The 13615-nt window shown below is 40.9% G+C and overlaps 3 protein-coding genes across 8 annotated transcripts; 1 reads left to right on the forward strand and 2 right to left on the reverse strand.

Annotated features, from left to right (window-relative positions):
* Positions 1 to 311: 311 nt before the first annotated feature.
* On the reverse strand, positions 312 to 4183 carry LOC104822352 (pentatricopeptide repeat-containing protein At5g15280). 3 transcript variants are annotated; one of them, XM_010553539.1, is made up of 2 exons: positions 3214 to 4183; positions 312 to 3102 (listed from the first exon to the last, which is right to left on the reverse strand). In XM_010553539.1, the coding sequence occupies exons 1-2, from the start codon at positions 4104 to 4106 to the stop codon at positions 375 to 377; spliced, it is 3621 nt and encodes a 1206-aa protein (XP_010551841.1). In that variant the 5' UTR covers positions 4107 to 4183; the 3' UTR covers positions 312 to 374. The 3 variants fall into 3 exon arrangements, with proteins under 3 accessions (XP_010551841.1, XP_010551842.1, XP_010551840.1); XM_010553540.1 differs by having other exon boundaries at positions 312 to 1618; positions 1844 to 4183; XM_010553538.1 differs by having other exon boundaries at positions 312 to 4183.
* An 827-nt stretch (positions 4184 to 5010) lies between these two features.
* LOC104822353 (KH domain-containing protein HEN4-like) lies at positions 5011 to 11866 on the forward strand. Of its 4 annotated transcripts, XM_010553544.1 has the most exons (8): positions 5011 to 5144; positions 5529 to 6133; positions 6239 to 6664; positions 6753 to 7010; positions 7127 to 7384; positions 10926 to 10993; positions 11167 to 11233; positions 11474 to 11866. In XM_010553544.1, the coding sequence occupies exons 2-8, from the start codon at positions 5552 to 5554 to the stop codon at positions 11543 to 11545; spliced, it is 1731 nt and encodes a 576-aa protein (XP_010551846.1). In that variant the 5' UTR covers positions 5011 to 5144; positions 5529 to 5551; the 3' UTR covers positions 11546 to 11866. The 4 variants fall into 4 exon arrangements, with proteins under 4 accessions (XP_010551846.1, XP_010551843.1, XP_010551844.1 ...); XM_010553541.1 differs by lacking the exons at positions 10926 to 10993; positions 11167 to 11233; positions 11474 to 11866 and adding an exon at positions 8411 to 10587; XM_010553542.1 differs by lacking the exons at positions 10926 to 10993; positions 11167 to 11233; positions 11474 to 11866 and adding an exon at positions 8411 to 10587 and having other exon boundaries at positions 5535 to 6133.
* A 204-nt stretch (positions 11867 to 12070) lies between these two features.
* Positions 12071 to 13100, reverse strand: LOC104822354. Its single transcript, XM_010553545.1, has 3 exons — positions 12856 to 13100; positions 12690 to 12757; positions 12071 to 12439 (listed from the first exon to the last, which is right to left on the reverse strand). Exons 1-3 carry the CDS (start codon positions 12920 to 12922, stop codon positions 12332 to 12334), a joined length of 243 nt encoding a protein of 80 aa, XP_010551847.1. The 5' UTR covers positions 12923 to 13100; the 3' UTR covers positions 12071 to 12331.
* Positions 13101 to 13615: the final 515 nt, after the last annotated feature.

Here is a 13615-nt window from a genome sequence, read left to right on the forward strand (position 1 = left end):
TCAAAGCAGTTATATAATAAAAATATATAAATATAGCATATGAAGATAGGTACGGTGGGATCAAAGCAATTATATAATAAAATTATATAAATATACCATACAAAAACTGCCATCTAAGGAATTTTATTTTAGATAATCATATAGATCTATATATGTTGCTTTTAGATACTCGTATTTATCCAAGAATTTCGTGTTTCATGCAAGTTTAAACAAAAAAGAACATTTTTTTAATTGGGAAATATGTTTATCTTTGATTTGATTATATAAAGATTAATCTGCATGCAGATTTATCAAATTTTCGACAAAACAAAAGAGGGGAACGTCTTGTTGGAAAAATAGTGTGAAAAGGACATGAAATTTTCCATATTTCTAAATTAACCCCGAAACTTTTGGGTCTTCCAAGAAAACCCACTTCCGGAGAGAAGTCTTGAGAGAAAGCCTTGGCCAGTACTTGCTGCCTTCTCCATTGAAGCGTTCATGTTGCTAATCAGAGACCAATGGCTTTCAAAGTCAGGTTGATAACCACTCTGCTGCATCAGTTGCATGATCTCCGACACTTTGACTGTATCGTTCTCAACCCGGTATCGTTCAATTACAGCTTCGTACATCTCCTTTGCCGGGTTTTCACCCGACTCCACCATCGATTTCAGAAGCCTTTCTGCTTTCCCGGCTTGACCCGACTCGCAAAGCTTATGAACAAGAACGTTCCACGTAATAATCCTAGTTTTCAGGCCTCGGTCCAGCATTTCTGTCTGAAAATCCATGGCTTTCTCCAAGTCATTGCATTTCAGAAACCCATTGATGACTGAATCGAAACTTGAGCAATCCGGGACAGTTCCTTTCTTTAACATCATGTTTAAGAGATGAACAGCAGTGTCTAGCCTCCCAGACAGAGAAAGCTTCTTGATGAGTTTATCGTAGTTTACCTGTTTATGGGTAATACCATTGCTTGTCACACGGGTCAGAAAGAATTCGGCTTCTTGTATCTTGCCACTCGAGATAAGGGCTTCTCCGATTTTGGTTAGGATGACTGAACCATGTGTCCAGCCTCTTGATTCCATTACTTGACTAAGCTCCAGAGCCTCATCAACCTCTCGGTTATCGCACAAAGAACTTACTACCACTCTTAAGCTTCGATTGTTTGGTCTCAATCCCTTGGAGATCATAGAAGATAGATACTGCAGAGAACTCGAGAAGTCTTTACAGATAAACAAGCCGTAGACAAGGAAGTTGTACGTGCTTTCATCGGGTAAGAGCCCCTTTCCCTGCATTTCCTGCAGGATCTGATTCGCGAGAGAACAGTTCTTAGACTGAAATAGGTAGAATATCAGTAGATTGTAGATGACGAGGCCGGAATGGTGCCTTTCCCCCAGCAAAAACTCCTTCAGACTAATTGCATTGAAGAACCGACGCTCTGAACACATGCTTCGAACATATTCTCTATAACCGGCGACTGAAATGCTCAAATTCTTCCTTACGAAGCTTCCTAATACCTCCTGGACTTTCCTTGAGTTGTTAGCTTTACAGTAACCTTGAAACATCAACCGGAGGATATCATCGGGGACAAACCCGTCTGATAGCATTATCCGAAACTGGTTTTCAGCATCCGCAATCTTTCCTGCCAAACATAGTCCCTCTGTCAAAGCACGGTGGACATAAAATGAATCTGTTGGATAAGATTTCAGACAAAGATCTGCTAAAGCAATAGCCTCACAGATTTTGTTAGCCCTGCAGAGCAGAGGAATCAACATCAAACTATCGTCCAAACCCGGAACAAAATTCTTGTCCAGCAAGTCACTCAGAACAGCATAGGCAGCAGAAACATTATTATCCTTACAGAGACCTGTAATAAGATGGCCGTAAACTTCGTCTTCCAAGATGTATCCTCCTTTTACAAGTCTTTTGACAACAGAATGAGCAATGCGAGAAAACCCATTGTTGCAGAGCTTCTCGATAAAGATCTTACATGCTTCTGGCTGAGAGTGATGGTAGGACATTAACACGCTATCAAAGAGCTGAAGCGCTTCCTTCACCATTTCTTTGTGGATAAGACACTCCCAAAGACCTCTGCAACCATCCAAATTAGGTACCCAGTTATCCTTGCAAGCAATGTCCCACAAATTACGAAGATCATGGACTGTTCCTTTCTTACATAAGCCCTTAATCAAAAGTGTATACGTCATCTCATCGGTAGGCAGATGCATCTGAACCATTCTGTCGAAAATGAGTTTCCCCTGATCAGTAAACCCTTTTTTGCAATATTCTTGAACAAGAAAATTGAGGGTTTCTCCATTTAGCTGGTTAGCCAACTTAGGCCATTTTTTCAAAAGGGAAGCACTTACCCTGACATGAGAGCGGGAAGCACAGAGACACTTTACTAAAGCAGTGAAACACCGAAGCGATAGTTCTTGACCCCATCTGACCATTTCATCTACCAGCTCCAAAATGGTTCCTAAGTTTCCATGATCGCATGCTCTAATGATGAGCAAATTAAAATTTGGTAGCATAGAACTCTCAAGGACCATTTTCACCCTTTGCTCATAGGCACCAGTATCAGTGTCCAAGTACAGCCCATTCCCAAGATCATCTAAGAATTCCGTCTTGGAGAGGCCAGCATCATTGTCCCTTTTCAATCTGACAGCTAATGGATCGAACCCTAATAAGATAAAAGCTTGGGAAAGTGGATCCTCTACCGCTGACGCTTCAACCAAACCATAATGAAGCATCTCGTGAACAATCATTTTGGCTTCTTCAAACCGTCTAGCTTTGAAATACCCGGCTAACATTATCTCAAACGTCGACATAGTTGGATCTATCCCGCTATCTTTCATCTCATCTAAAATATGACGGGCATGTTCCCATAATCCTGTCCTAAACAGCTCACCTAGGATAGCGTTATAGGAGTACACATTCGGTTCTAGACCTTTTGATACAATCTCAGACAGATGAAGAAACGCTCTTCTGATATTTCTTTCACAACAGCTCCAAACAATCAAGATTCCAATGGTGGCTTCGTCGGGTTTGAAACCTAGATCCTCAAGCTCCTCCATATATGCATTTGCTGTCTCTGCACCAAACTTTCTGCAGAGAACATGAATGATCCTGTTGCCAACAAACACGTCAGGTGCATAGTTCACTTCAGCGAAAAAACTCGGCAAATCCTCAAAATCATGCTTCTCACAGTAGCCTAAAGCAATCTTATCAAACACTGACCTACTCAACTTACAACCCAAAGCAAGAAGCTTCCTTACAAGACTCCTCGCCTCCTGAATCCTCTGATCTAAGCAAAGCAACTCGATAACTTTGCCGATTTCGTGAACGGTTAGGTTATTTGATTCAGCTGTTGCTTCCACCCAGTCCAGACAAATTCTAAACGCTGGTTCTGTTTTCTGGGCACGAACCAAATGATCAATGAGAGCCTGGTAACATGAAGTTGAAGGCACTAAATCCCGACACCTCATCCAGTCAAACAGCAGAACTGCCTTCTCGGAATCAAGAGCAGCGACATACTTTTGGATCAATTCGCTAAAAATTTCCTTATTATCCAAAGTATCTCCTCTGCTCTCCATTTCCATAAGCAACAGTTCAACTTCCTTAACCATTCCCTCTCGGAGAAGCATCGATGCCATGATCTCACACGATTGGCGAAGATGCTTAAAGCCCTTGTATTGCCCACCAGCCCACCTGAAAACCTCCCATAAAGCTTCGACCTTTTTGCCTCCAATTCCACCTTTCCGACACTCTGATTCAAAATCGAGTAATAATTCGAGCACATTTTCCGATTCCAACCCGGGAAATCTTCTAAATCTACGTGAAACATAGGGCACCACATCGGACACTCCCAAAAGCAGGTCTTTCAGAGAAGAACCACTGGCGCGGAGATTCTCCTTCACCCCTACACCCAAAAGATTCGAATTTCGATCCGTGTAATCCCATTTTCTGATGGAAAAAGGGGAAGATTCGACATGGGTTTGGATCGTTGGATCTCCCGTGGAAGGGGGTGAAGCAGCAACTGAATTACTAGAGAGAGAAGCGGTAGAGACACAGCGAACCAGGCTGACGAAGCGAAGCCGACCAGTCTCTCCAATGGAAAGAAGATTGGGCATGCGATTGCATTGAAGAATTCACGTTTCTTCTCTCTCTCTCTCATCTGCAGTTCTGCATCGCTCGAGCAATCCGCACGCGATGAGGGGAGACGGAACCACCCAAAACTACGTCGTTTCGTAATGAGAAATGCTAACGTCCAAGCCTAATAATGAGATGAAGAAGCCCAATCCAATGAAACAGATCCTGATTCATTATATAACATTTAAATTTAGATTATATTCAAATTATAAATTCTATATAAAAAAAATCTATATTAAAATTAAATTTAAGATTCGATGCTTCTAACTAACAGATATAGTACGATAATTATAAAAAAATTACAATAACCTAATACATTGTGTTTGGATGTAGGGGTGAGCGTTTCGGGAAACGGTTCGGGTTTGAGACGGAATGAATCGGTTCGGTTCTTTCGATTTTACAAAAATAGGTACCAATCGGGTTTTTTATTGTATTCGGTTCGGTTCGGTTTCGGTATCGGTTCGGTTCGATTTTGGGTTTTATTAAAAAAATAATAGATTTCCTTTAAAATATTTGGTTTTTCGGGATTTTTAAAGTTCGGTTCGGTTCGGTTCGATTCTGGAAAAATTCGGTTCTCTAAAAATGGTACCGTTCGGGAAATAACAACGGTTTCGGTTAGAAAAAATACCGTTTTAACGATTCGGTTCGGTCCGATTCTGAAGAACCGAACCGAAATGTGCAGCCCTAGTTTGGATGTATTGCTGTGATTTTCGCTATTTGAGAAATAGTTTCCTAATCTTCGGGGTCTATTTGAAAAATACATAATAGAGGGGAAAGAATGCTAATAGTTTAAGAAGTTTGAGGCGTTATTAGTAAAAAGGGAAAAAGTTGTGTAATTCTTGTATCAAACGTCCAAAGCGGACGACACGAGCTGCAAACCCTAAGAAGTAAGAATCTTTAAACCCCAAAATCCGAAGATACGATTCCGTCAAGACAAAGAAGATTCACCCTTTTCTCCGATCAAAGAGTTTGGTGGATCGTTAGCGGAGTTTTGTACTCGTTTATTTATTGAATTTCAGGTTTCCATTTGATTCTTTTCATGTCGGTTTCGGTTTTAGCTGCTCTGTTTTTTCAGACTCTTCCTTGTTCGCTCTTTGGTTAATTGAAATTTCGAAATCTGTTGTTTTCTCGGAGCTGCTGCTTATTATGTTCCTTGCTACTTTTTCCGAGTCATTTGCTTGTCCCGTGGAAACCTGCTGTGGTTTCTTGACATTTTCGGTGCATTAATAGTGATATTCGTGGGGTGTTTACAAAAACCCATGTTAATGCATATAATTGTGGTTCATAATTTTGCTTTTGTGTGCTGATTTACTGCGCATCATGTAGATACAGTTCTGCAGAATTGCTTTGTTTTGTTGAAAGATCCAATTTTGTTTTTTTTTTCTTGGTAATGCGATTGCTAGGTGCAGATTCTTCCCTTTTCACGATGACTGCTGATCAAAGGAATAACCATGGAAAGAGGTACTGTGGTCAGACTGACTATGATGAGAACAATGGAAGCAAAAGGAGAGACCGTGGTGATGATAGAGACTCGTTTGTAATTGATCGTGCTGATACTGTTTACCGGTACTTGTGCCCTATGAAAAACATTGGAAGTGTCATTGGTAGGGGAGGTGAGATTATCAAGCGACTAAGGGTTGGCACTAAATCAAAAATAAGAATCGGGGAGTCAATTCCAGGGTGCGATGAACGTGTAATTACGATCTACAGCCCTAGTGATGAGACCAATGCCATTGAATATGGTGACAATTATGTTTCTCCTGCTCAAGATGCATTATTCAAGATCCATGATAGAGTTGTTGCGGAGGATTTACATGGTGAAGAGAGAAGTGAAGAAGACCAGCAAGTTACTGCCAGGATGCTTGTGCCTTCGGACCAGGTTGGATGTGTTCTTGGTAAAGGTGGACAAATAGTTCAGAAGATTCGTAGTGAGACAGGTGCTGAAATTCGGATCATTAAGGACAGAAATATGCCTCCATGTGCCTTGAGCTCAGATGACCTCATTCAGGTATCTGTGTTCTTGTGTTTTGCGCTAATTGGTTAATGTCTTTGCTTTCGGGTTTTTAACATATGAAGTTATTTTTTGGCTGATTGGGCAACTCTTTATTTGTAGATTTCTGGAGAAGTACCTACCGTTAAGAGGGCTCTTCATCAGATTGCTTCTCGTCTTCATGAAAATCCATCACGGACTCAGCACTTACTTTCTTCTGCAACTGTTGGTGGATATCCTTCTTGTTCGCTCATCAGCCAAGCAGCTGGTGCTCAAATTGTGGGGATAGCACCATTGGTGGGTTCCTATGGAGGATACAAAAGTGATGCTGGAGACTGGTCACGCTCCATATACCAAGCTCCGAGGAATGAGGCATCAACAAAAGAATTCTCTCTTCGGCTAGTTTCCCCAGTTGAAAATATTGGAGGTGTTATTGGGAAAGGTGGTTCTGTAATCAATCAGCTTCGGCAGGATACCAAAGCAACCATTAAAGTTGATAGCTCTAAAAGTGAAGGAAACGATTGCCTCATAACTATCTCAGCAAGTGAGGTGGGATTTCTTTTCATTTAAACAAGGAAACATTATTCGGCTTCAGCTATTATTCCTTGATTGTTTCTCTATCTTGTGTTTACTTCAGTACTCTGAGGATGCATATTCTCCGACTATAGAAGCTGTTATGCGGCTGCTGCCAAAGTGCAGCGAAAAGGTTGAAAGATATTCTGGACTTGTCTCATTCACCATGCGTCTACTTGTGCATAGTTCACGGATTGGTTGTCTGCTTGGTAAAGGAGGAGCTATCGTAACTGAGATGAGAAGAACGACCAAAGCTAGTATTCGCATACTTGGAAAAGAGAACCTTCCAAAAGTCGCCTTTGAAGATGATGAAATGGTGCAGGTAAATTTGTCATAAACTCATAATCATATATGATGGTCAGTGCACTTTATCCTCTTACATCTATAAGCACTTTTCTTTTTGTGAAATAATGACAGCTGTTTTTGTTTTATGATCAGATTTCTGGAGAACTTGATGTTGCCAAGGAAGCTCTTATACAAATAACTTCGAGATTAAGAGCCAACTTTTTTGACAGGGAAGGTATTGCTTCTGCAGTTTTGCCTGTTGCACCAGATGCTTCTGTTGCACCAGATGCTTCTGATAGGATAGACTATGACAGAAGAGATAGCAGAAGGCCCGGACGTGGGAATCATTATCCAGGTGGTTATGGCTCAAGTGGTTTGCCTGCTGAAGGTTATTTGTCTTATGGTGCACTGGTATGTCTTTCTCGTGGAAGTTATAGCTGCAGATCCTTTTCTTTTCTTTTCTTTTTTTACTTTTGAGGAAGGGAGGATGATAGGAACGATGGGGAGCACGGGAGCAAGAATAAAAACGGATGTTGGACTCTTTGTTCGGAGTCGACAATCGATCGATCATGTCTTGACGATCGGTCGATCGTCACTTCTGTGGAGTTGTGATCCGAGATCGTGATCGAGCGATGGTCACTCTGATGATCGACTCATCTTCCTTGTTCTTGAATACTAGTTTCAAGTTTTGAGATTGAGTCGTTAGTATCTCGTTTGACATATCAAGTACGTTTACCACCCATGTTTGTGGCGTCTTCTATCCGTTTTCAAGGTTTCATAGCCAGATTTGGATTGGGTTTAGGGGGTTCTTAGGGATTGAAACTACTCCTAAATTTGGTTCACGAGTTGTTAAGGGATTTTGATAACATCTACGACTATCCTTTTAACCTAATTGAGAACTTTTCGAGTCTATGATCATATCATTTGGTATGAGAGTCTAGTTCTCAAATTAGGGTTTTTCTATCTTTTAGTTTTTATCTTTCTTTTGATATCCTATTTGTTTCAGGATTTAATTCAGAAATCAATTAGGGTTTTGGGTTTCTATCTTGTTATTCATTTAGGGTTCATAGGATTTCCTTAGTATTTTCGTTGGATATGATTTTTTATTCTAGTTTGGAGGTTTTTTGTGTTTTTAGGTCAGAAATTTAGTCCAAAAAAAATTGGGATTTGGGTATTAGTATAACTTAATCTTGCTTGTATCTTGGAATTGGTGTTAGTCGTTCATAAACATTTAGGCGAACTCCTTGATTTGTCAGTGGGATCGCTAGAGATTTCGAACCTTAGTTTGATATTAGTGCAAATCAATCTTGGTAAGAAGAATCTGGTGAGTTGAGGGAAACACGCGAGCGAAAACACTTTTCTTGAGTGGGCGTGAGGTTCCGACGTCTTCTCTTTCCTTGGTTCTTTCTATTTATTTCACGTTCGTTGATTTTGCAGGAAAAACCCATAGAGAACGAGCATAATTCCCATGTGGCTCGAGAGGATGCCGACAATCATCCGCTGACACAAGAGATGGTTCGATTACTACAGCAGGTGAATGAGCGTATAGAGCGACTTGAGTTGGGCCAGCGGGAGCCACCACGGGTTTGTCCACATGAACGACCCCGAGAGGCTCGCCGGTTTGTGAGAGGAGGGGCTGAACGTTATGCTGCTCGTAGGGAAGAGCAAGAGCATAGTCCGAGCTGGGATGAGATGGAAGGGGAACTCGAAGAACAATTTGAGGATGATCCATTCGAAGTTCCTAGGCGGCCTAGACGAATGGAACACTGTAGGGAGAGACCCGATGATGATCTCAGTGGCATCCGGATGGAGATTCCTCCATTCAATGGGAGAGGTGATGCCGAGGCTTACCTGGAGTGGGAGAGGAAGACCGAGATGGTCTTTGATTACCAGCATTATTCGGAATTGAAGAAGGTTAAGATGGTAGTTTCGAGATTTAGTGACTATGCGTTGGTATGGTGGGATCAGATTAGAGTCACGAGGAGGAATATTGGTGAAGCTCCAATTGCCACATGGAATGTCATGAAAGAGGTAATGAGACGCCGATTTGTACCTAGTCATTATCATAGAGATGTGTGCCGGAGACTACGACAATTGGTTCAAGGGAGTTGCAGTGTGGAGGAATATTACAAGGAGATGGAGATGTTGATGATCCGAGCTGATATTGAAGAAGATGTAGAGGTCACGAATGAGAGGTTTTTGGGAGGATTGAATGTGAACATTCAGGAGCGCGTAGAACACTTTCATTACGAGACTTTGGAGGATCTATTACATGTAGCCATCCGAGTAGAGCGCCAGCTCAAGAGGAAGGGCAAGATGTTGATACGGCCTGAGTGTGAGTTGCAAGAGAAACAACATACTGCAATTAGAGTCGAGTTGAAAGGTGAACAATTCAAACCGAAAAAGCAAGGTACCATTTACTCTTCCGACACGCGGAATTGTGATATTAAATGCTATCTTTGTATGGGATTTGGACATCATGCTAAAGATTGCGCGAACAAGCGGGTTATGGTTATTAGGGATGGGAAGGTAGAGACTGATTCTGAGTATGGTGATGACAAGAGTGTTGATTCGGATGGTTATGAGGAAATCTCTGCCTGTTAAGGGTGAGTTGTTGGTTGCTAGGCGTGTGGGCTTGCACAAAGGTCGACATTATAGAACAATGGGAGAATCTGTTTTACACGCACGGAACCGTTCTTGAACACACTTGTAACGTGATCATAGATAGTGGGAGCTATACAAACGTAGCTAGTGCATCGATGGTGGAGAAGTTGGGATTGCTCACCACGACATCCTAAACTGTATAGGCTACAGCGGTTTAATGACTGTGGTGAGACTAAGTTGAGCAGGTAAGTTCGATACCGTTTTGCTTTGGGAAGTATGAGGGTGAAGTGTTGTGTGACGTGGTACCTATGCAAGCGGGACATTTGTTATTTGGACGACCTTGGCATTTCGATATGTGGGTACAACATGATGGATATGCTAATATGTATTCATTTGAGTTCAAGGTTGAACTGGTCACATTGGTGCCTCTTACACCAAAGGAGTTACATGAAGATCAAGTGGCGCTACTACAGCGAGAAAAGGGCATCGAGCATACTCCGCGAAGACCAACACGCTCTTTGTCATGAGAGTGGAAGCAAACGGACTAGAGGATGGTTTGTATTTGATGGTAAATCCTTTTGAAGAGGAAGAACATGATAGGAATGATCGGGAGCACGAGATCAAGAATGAAGACGGACGTCACACTCTTTGATCCTGTCTTGCCGATCGACCGATCGTAACTTTTGTGGAGCTGTGATCCAAGAGCGCGATCAAGTGATCGTCGCCATGACGATCGACCAATTGTGACTTCTGAGTGTTTTGATCCGAGAGTGCGATCGACCGTTCGCGTCGTCTGAGTATTTTGGCGAATTTTATCTCCGAGAGGACGATCGACAGATCATCACACCAGATTTCGTTATTTTTACGAGTTTTGTTAAAGCTATGTAGTTTTGGACATCTATCTAGGGTTTTCTGCTTTATATTATTTTGTTGTTATTTCTGAACAGGAAGCTTGGTTTTCTTTTGGTGCTATTAGAGTTTTCTAATAAAGGAGACAGCGATTCCTCTTCCTTGTTCTTTGAGTACTAGTTTCGAGTTTTGAGATTGAATCGTTAGTATCTCGTTTGACATATCGAGTACGTTTGCCACCCGTGATTGTGGCGTTTTCTATCCGTTTTCAAGGTTTCATAGACAGATTTGGATTGGGTTTAGGGGGTTCTTATGGATTGAAACTACTAAATTTGATTCACGAGTTGTTAAGGGGTTTGGATAACATCCACGACTATCCTTTTAATCTAACTGAGGACTTTTCGAGTCTAGGGTCATATCAGAGGGTGTGTGTTCTGCTGCTGGAGTTCAGTAACACTGTGTCATGTATTTCCTTGTGAATGATTCTCAATTTTTGTAGGTTGGTGGTAGCGGTGGCGCGTATGGAGTTTCTGGAGGTTATTCATCCGGAGGCGGTGGCAGTTCAGGGTGAGATGCGATCGTTTCTTTCCTCCTACTCCGTACTCGTGATAAATGATTGATTGGTAGTTTCTACTTACATGTTGCTATGCTGAGAGAAAGCGCTGAATGGTCATCTTCTCTACATTTGCCTAACAATGCTTGGTCAGTGATCTTTACCATGAGACTTTTTTTTTAATCAGGTTATCCAGCCACCCATCTGCTCCTCGGCGCAGAAGCTACGATTACCAGGAAGTATTGGTGAAGAAGGTAGATTGTGATTTGGCTCCTGTCGTTTCCTAACCTCTTAGCTTAGCTATTTGTGCCCGTGCTCTGATAGCGTAGAGCAATATTCATGGCATAACCCAATCTGATGTCCCCCGTGCCAGATTCTGATTCAGTGTTTTGCCCTTTTGTGGCCTTTCCCGTCCCCACTAAAACAGTGACACCCCGAAGCCTGAAGCCAACTTTACTACACAGCCAAAAACTGAAGCCTTTTTCACCAAACAGGATCATGACCAGACCAGAGATGAACCAGGAACTTGTCGTAACTCATGGCCCTACCCTGATGCTACTTCCTGAAGCACGAAGCTACAAACATGCATATGCACGTGGGGAGATGCATGCATGCATGAGAATCACATGTTTGACATTTTCAGGTAAAGTCTGTTCTCTGCATGCTTCTGTGCTAGAGCCTTAGGACAGGTTCAGAAGCAAAGAGGTGATGGATACTGGAATTCTCTTCTTTCCAGAACCGGCTTTCCCTCCTTCTCTGACCCGTCTGGTTTATGTGACATTAGTGTTTCTTTTTTGCTGCCCGATTTTGTGACTACGAAAGTCCGGTTTGGGATATCTATCAATATCCATTTATTTTTTAAAAAAATTGCTAAATTACTAATTTATTTTAATATTTTTATGGTCTGTATATCTTTATATTGTTTTCTTTTGTTTGTGTTTGTTCATAATATGATCGTTTATATCAATTTTTAGATATTGTGGAAAAACAAAATATCTCGATATTTTTTTTTACGATTTAAAGTATTATAACAGTATATGAAACTAGCAAACAAAAATCCATAAAACTAATGACAAATGGAAACATGCCATCTGCACCCTCTCTCATGTTACCAAAGCTTTTTTTTTTCTCTGCACATTTTCTTAGGGTATTTTCATCTTTAACCGATCTGGTCGCCGTTCTTTTTGTTGTTAGGGATGTTCATTTGGACAGCCCAACCAAATTTCTGATCTTCGCAAACAGAAACATTATACGACACATATAAGCTTACATATTATTATTTGGTTCGCTTTTAAATATTACATATATATATATATATAGGAAATAAAACTCAAACATTGAAGAAGAAGAATCTAAAAAGGGGGTAGAGGAGGAGGAGCCACGACGTAGCCGTTCCAGTTAGTGTTAGGGCCAGTTTCCCCATAGTCCATCACCTCCATCGCCCCTCTCCCGTTCTCTTCCTGTAATACGGTATTTTATATTTACGTTAGGAATATATATATATACACACATGTAACCCTAGAATTCTGAACAACACGTAGAATCAGGAACTAATTTTATTCGTCGATTGTAATCAAAGAGTTCAACCAATCTTTCACCTTTGACTGAATACGTATTCTCTCTCATTTTATCGTTTAATAGGACACTGAATACATCCGAGAATCATCACCATAGAAGAAATATATAAGGAGAACAAAAAGAATATAACACCTCCGACCGTAGCTCGGTACTTGAGGCTTCGAACAACTCGGCAGTCCGTAGGTTTCTCCCCTGTCGACCTTCAATTAGTTCACCATAAATATAAAAAAGCCATAGCTTTAGATAATAGATAACATAATTAGGAATTCGCATAAGAGATGAGAAGGAGCATTAATACCAGTGGAGAAGAAGATGAGAAGAAGAGCAGAGACAAGGACAAGTCTGAGAAAGCAAGATCGACCCATTGTTGCCTGTTCGATTCTGTGAGATGGGCTGCCTTCAGATTTTATATTAATCCCATAATTCCTGTTTTAGATTTTATAAAAATAGAAAAAGAAAAAGGGAACCTTTTGGTTCAAGGTTTCCACGAAACTGCTTCAGCCTCAGATCCAATGAAGAGAGAGAGTTGATTTAGGCATGGAGATATAATTTTATATATTTGCATCACTTATTAAGTATAGTTAACCGATTTGATAAGTTGACGAGATGCAAACTCGCACGTGTGTAGCCCCATGACCCCACGTGCTGCGTGAACTGGAATCAAACTCCTCATGTCTGCCACTGCCACTTACATGAAACGATAATCATTCGTGTTATCTGTTAAAGCTCTTTTGCGTCTCCTAATTTTGAAAAAATAAATGACATTGGAATTTTTTTTTTTCACAAATAAATCCCAAGTGGTATATCGACCTTCTAAATTCATAATATTTTATTTTTAAAATTTATAATATAAAGTTTTTTCTCCATTTTTCAACACCAAGTTAGGCTCTCTTCCACCAAGGTTGTCAAGTTGCAATGTGGAAGTCTTGGTTTTTAGGCAAAAGAGAAACGCAATCTCATTGCCGCCTTTATTTTAATTTTTTTCATGCAAATCAGATCGTGAAAAGATATATATATATATATTAAATCTGTGAAGTTCTAATATATTTTTGTATTTA

The sequence above is a fragment of the Tarenaya hassleriana genome, unplaced genomic scaffold, assembly GCF_000463585.1.
Source record: "Tarenaya hassleriana unplaced genomic scaffold, ASM46358v1 Cleome36, whole genome shotgun sequence".
In the NCBI taxonomy this organism is placed as follows: Eukaryota; Viridiplantae; Streptophyta; class Magnoliopsida; order Brassicales; family Cleomaceae; genus Tarenaya; species Tarenaya hassleriana.

What these genes read in the sequence shown, in the direction of transcription:
- LOC104822352 (XM_010553538.1), bottom strand. Translation starts at nt 4,106, where the DNA reads ATGCCCAATCTTCTTTCCATTGGAGAGACTGGTCGGCTTCGCTTCGTC.
- LOC104822353 (XM_010553541.1), top strand. Translation starts at nt 5,552, where the DNA reads ATGACTGCTGATCAAAGGAATAACCATGGAAAGAGGTACTGTGGTCAG. An exon ending in GCTCAGATGACCTCATTCAG is followed by an intron (nt 6,134 to 6,238) that starts GTATCTGTGTTC and finishes CTTTATTTGTAG; the next exon opens with ATTTCTGGAGAAGTACCTAC. An exon ending in TAACTATCTCAGCAAGTGAG is followed by an intron (nt 6,665 to 6,752) that starts GTGGGATTTCTT and finishes TGTTTACTTCAG; the next exon opens with TACTCTGAGGATGCATATTC.
- LOC104822354 (XM_010553545.1), bottom strand. Translation starts at nt 12,922, where the DNA reads ATGGGTCGATCTTGCTTTCTCAGACTTGTCCTTGTCTCTGCTCTTCTT. An exon ending in TCTCATCTTCTTCTCCACTG is followed by an intron (nt 12,758 to 12,855) that starts GTATTAATGCTC and finishes AACTAATTGAAG; the next exon opens with GTCGACAGGGGAGAAACCTA. An exon ending in GTACCGAGCTACGGTCGGAG is followed by an intron (nt 12,440 to 12,689) that starts GTGTTATATTCT and finishes ACCGTATTACAG; the next exon opens with GAAGAGAACGGGAGAGGGGC.